The sequence below is a fragment of the Monopterus albus genome, unplaced genomic scaffold (genome assembly GCF_001952655.1).
Source record: "Monopterus albus unplaced genomic scaffold, M_albus_1.0 scaffold31.1, whole genome shotgun sequence".
NCBI lineage: Eukaryota > Metazoa > Chordata > Actinopteri > Synbranchiformes > Synbranchidae > Monopterus > Monopterus albus.
Genome location: NW_018127911.1, coordinates 5,775,750 through 5,785,078, shown reverse-complemented (window position 1 = coordinate 5,785,078; position 9,329 = coordinate 5,775,750). Strand labels below are relative to the sequence as shown.

At 38.6% G+C, this 9,329-nt stretch overlaps 1 protein-coding gene across 4 annotated transcripts in view; it reads right to left on the bottom strand.

The window, feature by feature from the left end:
- The window catches only part of grb10b (growth factor receptor-bound protein 10b), a 58,493-nt gene that overhangs the window by 41,321 nt on the left and 7,843 nt on the right, over window positions 1–9,329 (bottom strand). For 3 of the 4 annotated variants that reach the window (XM_020596792.1, XM_020596790.1, XM_020596791.1), the window contains exon 2: window positions 3,311–3,436. In XM_020596792.1, coding sequence (XP_020452448.1) covers window positions 3,311–3,361 — 51 coding nt within the window. In that variant the 5' untranslated portion in view covers window positions 3,362–3,436. Of the gene's footprint in view, window positions 1–3,310; window positions 3,437–9,329 lie in introns of those variants that run through there. The other variant, XM_020596793.1, reaches the window with a different exon arrangement.

Below are 9,329 nucleotides of genomic sequence, written 5' to 3'. Positions count from 1 at the left end.
ACACAGGTCAAAGCTACACCTTTAGAAGAGGTTAGACTGGGGTTAAATGTTATGACTGGGAACTGAATATGAATCAATACTTGACTTACTGAGAGTGTTTTTGGCTACAATGGAGCAGCTGAGAATGGAACTGATCCATAAAAATAATTAAATTAAACAGCATAACATTTCAGGTTCCATTAGGGTTAGATGCATCCATGTGCAGCTGAAGATTCTCAGAAAGCTTAAGAACTGTGGAAATCTCAAAACTCTGGCTGATCATAATACCAGATAGTCCTGCTACAAGAAACATGAAAACTAGACCAGAAGTGGAAATTCCTTCGTATGTAATTAAAGAAAATGAGATCAGGAGGCCACACTAACGTCTCTCATGCTTAGTTAGAGCAGAGGTAGAGCCAGGCCACAGGATCAGCTCTTTTGGAAGTGAAATGAATCCTCTAACAAGAGAATAATATTATTCCCCTGTTAGTGGCTAAAGTAAAAAAAATAAATTATGCCAGAAAACATATTATAGCATATGTCTGCTTCTAAATGCAGGGACAGATTTCTAATGCCTGCTGTGATCAGCTCCAGCATGGACATCACAGGAAGGAATACTTTGATGCTGTACATCTGATTCAGCTGCAGTGCACTGAAAGTGACGGCAGACATAGTCAAAGTCTATAACATTAACTGTGGCCCAGTACCCACACTAACCCGTCATTTTTATGGAATGTTTCTCTTACAATCAGATATTCATATTGCAAAGCTCTAATATTCAAACAAAACTAATTTGAAACTTGTGGTACCCAGGATTACTGGTGAAAACAACACATAATCTTAATATTCAGCCTTGGTATTGCCATTTAATTATTATTGTACTGTCACACTTCTACTCTGTTGAGGGAAAATGTCAGTTTAATATAATTAACAAAATCAGCCGTCAATGAAAATAATAAAAATGCTGCATCTACAGACTGTGGCCCCGGTTACAACAGTCCAGGTAATCTCAGGCTCTAGCAGCAAAAAATATGCTTAATAAGCAGTTTTTCTGCCATTAACCATGCTTTTTGTGTTTAATCTGATCAGATTTGTCTGGCATTGTACATACCAGTTACTCACCAGCCAGGATTACACAACAGAAACAAGATTAAAATGGTGATATAATCCCTTGAGTTTGGCATGAATTCTATCTTCACCTGAATCTGTTTTGAACTGCTGTCACAGTTTATCAGGGAAAATCTTCCATAACCCTGGAATTTCACAGTGAATGAGTTTTCTCATTCAGCAGGTAGAGGTGCATCTGTTATAGCTGAATGCTTTGCAAACAGTCGAGCAAGTGTGTGTGTGTGTGTGTGTACTGCTGCGAGTGTGTGAAAAGTCAAACGTGTATGTTGCAATATCTTTGCTGTAGTTCAGATTTTAAAGCTCTACAGCCTCCAGTAATGGAATTGTTCCACGTAACTTCAGTCATGGCAAAACATATTGGCACCCCTGCATCTCTGTCGGGTAACGCACCACTTCTCTCAAAAAATTGTCACAATCATAAATTCTTTGGCATTCTCATGTTTATTTCTTTTGCTTGCATTGGAATTACAAAAAAAGACTAATCTGATCCATTTCCCACAGAACTCCAAAAACGGACTGACACCTTTTCACAACCATCAGAAACAGTTGCATTTCAAGCAGGTGATGCTCCTTTAATCTGTAATTCAACTCTCCTGTAACAATCAACAGGTGCTGGTAATGTAGAAATCACACTTGTAACTAGTTAAAATGTTTTTTTGTGTGTTATTACACTGCAATCAAAAGAAATAAACATGAGAATAGCAAAGCATTTTTGCCTCAGGTATTTTTTGTTGGATTAGTTCCTTAAACAGTTCTGTAACTAAATGTATGTCATTAAAATCATCCTCTTTTTACACCAACTGTTGATTAATCTTTGCAGCTGAAGCAGTAAGGCAGAAACAAAAACAACATACATGATAGCGACCCAGACATAACTCTACCATAAATACAAGCATGCAAGCAAACATACACATACGCGACCCAGACATAACTCTACCATAAATTCAAGCATGCAAGCAAACATACACATACAGAGCTTCACGCAGATCTTTAATTTCATGAAAATCTTGTCCGTCTAAGATGGGAGACTCAGACTGACCTCTCTGACCTCCAGCTCTGAGGTGACAGATAAAGCCATGAGCCAGGTGACAAGCAGACCAGCTTCTGATCAGGCCCTAATATAAATGTTTGGAAGCCCTATGCTCTGTGAAGGCTGGTGTCAACTAATCTACTATACCTAAAACCTGATGTACAGAAGTAAAATCTTCCCTAGTTTACTTAACAACAAATCAGCATGTCAGGATACAAGCTCATTTTTAGAGGCCTCTGTTTTTCCTCAAGGTAACAAATCAAGTGTCTCTGTAGAATGCATATAGTCTTGTTGCTCTCTGTTGCATGCAAGAAACATACAGAAAACAAACAAACAAAAGGGATACATCTGGATTATTCACTTAAGCTGTTAGTGGAAATTCAACATAACTAAAATCAGATTAGGAGGCGTTAGGTCAAATCCATGACTCTGTGCCTTAACGTTAATTACTGAGAGTGAGGTGCACCGGGATGGAATTTAGTCACGTGGTTTGAAAAGTGTGGACGCAGAGAACAAACTTTCCCCTTATAGTATATCTATGTGCTGTATGTATCCATATCTAGAGTCTTCAGTGCGATTTGCGAGGCTTTGCTTGGCTATGCTATGTGACTTCTTCAATAGTGTGGGGCTGACAATTTATAACAGGGTTTGCTGATTGTCATGTGAGCTATAGACAGCAGCCCCAACCTGAATACTCCACATCATCACATCTTAGAAATCTTGGAAGCAAATGTACAGTACTTTGAGTACTTTTTCACTGATTTATTATTCCTGTCTCATTAAAACATATTGTAAATAATAAGGTGCCTGGTTTGTACAGGCACAGCAAGCTCAAATTTCACAATCACATCCAGCAACTTCCCAGAAGTTTCATCTATGAAACGCAGTAAGCAGGTTAGCCGTGCCCTGTGGATAAACAAGTCCAACTTTGGATGCTGTGACATGATCCAAAATAATTTCATGAAGATACTGGCACATTTCTGTCAGTATTTCTATTAAATAGAGTAACTTTAGGGTTAAAATTAACTTGTGAGTCCAACTCAGTCTTAGGTGTTTCTAGTCCAAAATGATAACATTCAATCTCTATAGTTAAGCTGTTAAAGTGGCATGTAAGTTCTGCTTAAAAGTAAATTTGACTTACTAAAGGAAAATCTAAAGGAAATTGTGATTTACCTGATAATTTGGATGATGTAGGAAATAATCCGGACATCCAGCCACAGCCATGTTTTATGTTTCTCGGTACTTTTGTATTATTTCCCCAGTTGGATCAGTTTCAAAACAAGGTGGACAGAGGAGAACCTGTAGAGGAAAAAATACAGACAAATGGAGGTTAGTGGAGAACTCCGAAGGCACAAGGGGGAGAAGGTCCAAGTGAGGCAGGGTGAAGGAAATGGAGGAAGACCCACAGTAATCAACATCAACAAGCAACAAGGGAGGAACAGTGGCTGGTTATACATTGTGAAATACTGGCAAAATAGTTGAATCTTATTCAAAATACACTTGGACATATCAAATGCTGTCTTAAAATGTTAGTTTGTGACAGGCTCAAATTCAGAAATAGCTGCTTTGCATTCTGACTAAAAACTTTGTTAAGGGGGCATAGAGTGACAATTCTGGGTCATTAGATTTTCACTGATCAAATCCAGCTTTCTAAAGAACTCCAATCAAATCTGATTTTATTTATAAGGCCCAATATCACAAATCAGAAATTTGTCTCAAGCAGACAAGAAGATGATGGTTCACTTCACTAAAATTACTGATATTACCCAGTAGTCATAATTGATCCTTCAGGTCTGTTGAGGCAGAGAAAAGAGAGTCACATTACAAACTTGATTAGAGCCGTGCAATAGTTTGTGGCATTATTTTTATTGGTGAGGGTAAAATGCATTCACTGAATTGAAAATAAAGCATAGTGAGCTGATTTACTCTGCGTTAAGCAAGGCTCTAGTATGGAACCTGAAGACCCTAAAAATGAGATCTTTCCCTCGTCCCAAGTCTACTTGGGCTTCTTGATTTTACCATTCTTACTCCTATCCAGCCGACAGCATCACCATACTTCAATATCACATTAATTAATTACTGAACAAACTGCTGAAATGCGGGCTTTGTAAGTTCACATAACTTTTAAGGTGTCCGTCTGCACTATGAAGTCTTCCTCCCGGCAATCCTTGGGTCAAATAACCACAAATTCAACAACACAGACTTCAGTCTATTTAGTCTTCTTAAAGTGGGTATCCTATTAACCTCAAGGCAGTGCTGCCACTGAACACCTTTAAACACTGACCCAAAAATACCCTGCAGGCACCTCTCCCAGGGTATATTTGGAGCCGAGCAGCTCAGACTCACAACTAAGATGGTCTTTTATGCAGCAGTTCATGACCCCCCTGTTGGTATTTTAAAAATATGTCCTGCCAATTTATATGCAGCTAATATTAACTCATGTTTGTATTAGCGGTTGTGAGTGGGCTACCCTTGCATATGTGTGTGTACTTCTGCCCATGCTTCTGCATGCATGTGTGTACCATATGTGTGTGTATGTAGATGATTCTGCGCTTGTGTGGCTGTGCGAGGGTGTGTATTTTTAAGTTGTGTATAGTATGTATAAGTATAGAGTTATGTTCTCTCTAGTCAGTGTACAATGACAAGGTCCAGTAGAGCCAACTATCACACTACAAACTTGAGCATTTAAGTGTAGAGCCAACTATCACACTACAAACTTGACTAAGCATTTAAGTGCAAAACTTTCTGGCAAAGGCAATGTAAAGATGAAGACACATTAACAGGAACCTTTTTTGCAGTAACACTCATATGGCAACTTCATCTATAAGGACTGCAATCACAAAGTTCGGCTTGATGAGAACTAGTTTGTATGAAGTGTGCTTATTATTTGACGCTTCAATACATCTGTTCAATTGCTACGCAAAGTGGCTGCACATTTCAAAACTTGATTTGAGAAAGCGTCAGTGTCAGTCAACAACAGAAAGGTATGGAAGTGGTTCAAGCACTGTACAAGCACTTCTGATAAAGTATACTCACGCAGTACGACTCTAGTGCAGAGAGCAAATAAAAATGTGTCATCATGTTGCAATCAAAATCATATTCTAACTTACAAACACCAAACAAAGAAAATAAATTTAAAAAAAACAATCAGAAACAACAATCCTAACAAATTTCCACATTTTTCTTTTTGTCAATTTGGCATCAGCAACTATAATTCTACAGTTTCCACCTTTAATGAGTTGTAGCTTATCCTGGAAATTGTGTCAGCTGATAACAATGTCACTCAAAGCTTTCAGGATATTTTTTTTAAGAACTAAAAAAGAAAGGAGTTTTTTTTTTATACCTCCAAAACTGGCCTGCAAATAATGACCAAACCATGAATACATTCTAAACAGAGTCTGGCACCATGATCACTAGGACCACTGAAAGGGCTTGCTTGTAACATGTCTGTGTGTAATACTGTCAGTCCATGCATGTGGCCTGGCTGGCTGGCATGCAAGGACAGCTCGTCATTTACACTTTATTTACAGACACATAGCTTACAACAAAACCAAGACAAATTAACATCAGCCTAAACTCTCCAAGCAGCCCCTCATTAAGCACCAGACTTAGTGACTAGTTGTGGCTTGTGTGTTTATTTCAAGAGTCAGGAGGTTGTGCAAGTGGGAAGGGAAGTAGGCATTGACTTATTAATATTCTCCCTTTCAACATCACAGGTTTAAGTTAAGAATTCTGCTTCAAATGTATGTGGTACAACACGAGAAAAGGTTCAGGTGTTCTGTGTAGTATTAAAATACAGTGGGTGTGTTCAATAAAGACATGAAGGATCATAGCTGTTTGTGTTTTATCAGCTTAGGAACACTGTTTGTTGATATTTGTGACTTTGGTGAAGATCAGATCACATTTCATGACCAATTTATGCAGAAAATGAGGAAACTGCAAACAGTGCCAATGCTTTTCTTGCGACTGTAGCTTGAAATCCATCTTTTGAAGCGTTCATACATACAGTGGCTTTCAGTGACTGACCAAACACACATGCACCTATGCTTAATTGCTCCCCGACACGATCAAAGCCATTCCAGTGCAGAGATTAGACCTTCTCATTCAGTTCCTTCCACTTGAACAGTGTATTAAAACCTAACCATCTCTGACCTTGACAGTACAATTATTCAGACAGCATCACCTCACTAGAAAGGGGGACTCCAGGGTGCTGCCGCTGCACCCAGTGGTGAGGTGATTGCATCTGGATTAATTAAAGAGATTTTTGTTCAGACTGGCATGAAGGATAATGTTAGCTGGTGGACTTCAAACGCGAGGGATTTAATAATGCCTATCGTGAATCATAAATCCTTTCCAGTACCAGTACCCTACTGGGTAGGATGTCACAGCCAATGCAGAACAGTCTACTGAAGGTGTTCTGTTCTGCTCCTAGGGTTTATGAGCATTCATCTGGAATATTTAGTTAGCACTTTTTATTTTAAAAAGTGTTACCGATTATGTACAAATCTGTCTAAACTGGGAAACTAGATCTGAAAGAAAATTAATAATGTGGTGACACAAACAGGCCAACTACAAAGCACTTCAAAATGTTTCTTTGCTTACAAATGCATTACCACGTGGGGATAATGTACTTTAGACAAAACACTGAGCAGGGCCTTAATGTTTACTGTGATGGATTAGCAATGTTATGCAAGTTTCCAGTTGGTTTTGAACTCATATAGCCAACAGAGAAAATGGATTGAGCTCACACACTGATTTAATGCCCCACAAAGTTATTTTTATTAGGCCAAATTACCATACAATGTTCCTATGTTAAGTCTTTATTAGGTATTTAAAACTTTCACTCTGACTCCATCAAATTGATGTCAGGTGTGACACCACACCCAGACCAATCGGCACAAAAACAACATGACCCAGATTTTCTCACACAACATTTTAACCTGCCCTCCACACTGCACTACAAAACCAGAAACACATGTCTACACACTCTGAAAAACTGCCAAATCCTGTTGCAATTATATCTAATGTGCTAATTGGTCTGGGTGTGGTGTCGCACCTGACATCAGTTTGACAGAATCAGGTCAGAGCATAAGTTGAAGATACCTGATGAAGACTTAACATCAAAACATTGTTTGTGTGGTCATTTTTGTGAAGTATTAAACCAGTGTGCAGACTATTTCTTTTTCTGTGATAGTATAACTCCTAGACCTATGTGTCTGATGCAAAGAATAAACTATTATGAATAAACTATAAACATTAAGACAGTCATTCAGTTAAGGAAACTCTACTTGAAAGTCAGTTTTATTTAACTGTAATAGTGTGAGTGCATTTGTTTATTATTTTAAATAAAATGTAAATAGCACTGCTGTGATTAAACTATTACACTTTGACCTCAGTGTTACATACTGTAATGGATGTTATACATATAAATGACAAGTCATTATTGAATTCAAATCTAATTTTGGCTTTTGAGAAAAATGACAAATAGCAAAGCTATAAAGGGTATCTGCTTTTGAACACGTACGTTTGGGGCCACGTGCTAGTCATTCTACATGTGCTTTTATCTCAAGGATTCAGATGTAGCATCCCTGGTTGATAGGCTAAGCCTTTCACTGAAGCCAAGGGCAATGCCTAGGATCACCAGAAACCTGGGCTATTTAAAGTAAAGCCTAATTGACACAGTAGGAACATTTTGCTGAACAGTTCACATGGTGGTGGATCAGTGAGTGACCAGCTCACCAGACCAAAGATGGATGTTCAGAAGACTTTACAGGGTACACGACTGGCTGTAGCCAATACCCCGGGGGTAAATATGACACACAGTGTGAGTGCATTGGTCCAGGAATGACAGCTTGTAAAAGCAAAAGATCAACTTCCAGGCAAACTTCAGGTTCTGTCTCTTCTTAAATGATAAATATACATTCTGAATCATATTTATTAGTTCTCATTATGGTTTCAAATAGGGTGATTACTTATTTGGGCCACAACTTCCTCCCATATTTAAATAACAGGTTATTAAGTTTTCCCTTCCTTAAGCCTTCCGAAGGAGTCCAATAAAAATACCTAGTGTGGGAAATGGAAATATTAAACTTTTAACCTCGCATACTGTATGTAGGCCAAACCTGAAATAAACGAGTGTCTTATACACTGCCCTGCCAAACATTCCTTGCAATTTAAGCAGTTGGTCTGACTTTTTTTCTCCCTCTGACTGTTTGTTGGTCTGGTTTGTCTGTCTTAACTGTCAACCTGTCTGTTTGTATGGTTCAGCTTTACTGGCTGTCTTCCTACTTGTTTTTTTTGCCTGTCTGCTTGCCTGTCTCTCTCTCTCTAACAGTCTATATATCCGTCCTTTTCTAATTGGGAAAACATTTTAAATAGTGGGCGTTCTTTACAGTGGCCAAAGGCATAGTGTAGCTTGAACTTGTGCAGTGTGCATGTCAGGCAAGTCAACCAACTTTTAAGTCAGATGCTGGAACAGCTCTGTCACAGTTTCCTACCATTTATTTCAATGAAAGGAAAGATGTTCTTTGACTCCAGAACTTCATCCAACATTCACTGTTACTGTATTAAACCAAAACATGAGAGGTGGCTTATATATATATATTGAAGAATTATGTAGAGGTTCAAGAGAGCCATTCTACTGTTGGCAATGCTATTACTAAGCCATCAGTATTTCTCTTGAACAACAGAAGCACTAAATTACAATGTGTGCATTGAATAGTTTGTTGGAACACAACTATGCAAAATAAAGATTTAAATTCAACCAAAGAGAGCCTCAGCTATACAGTATGCCATGTTACTGTCCCAGTGCCACTAATGTGCTGTTACTGTATACCGGGGTCATGTGTCTCCAGTCCAGGCCTTTTGAGAAAAATAGCACTCAAGACCAACGAGCAGTTCATTATCAGATCAGAAAACTGTGTAAGTTGCAAGGAGTGGTTTCCAAGCATCACACTTATTTTCCAGCCCCTCCCACAGATGGTTGATCAAACTGAGATATGGAAAATATGGAGGTCAAGGCAACACCTTGAACTCTTTGTCATGTTCCTCAAACTATTCCTAAACAATTTTTGCAGTGTAGCATATTATCCTGTAGGAAGAGGCCACTGCCATCAGGGAATACTGTTGTCATGAAGGGTTGTGCTTGGTCTGTAGCAGTGTTTGGATAGCTGGTATCTGTCAAAGTAACATC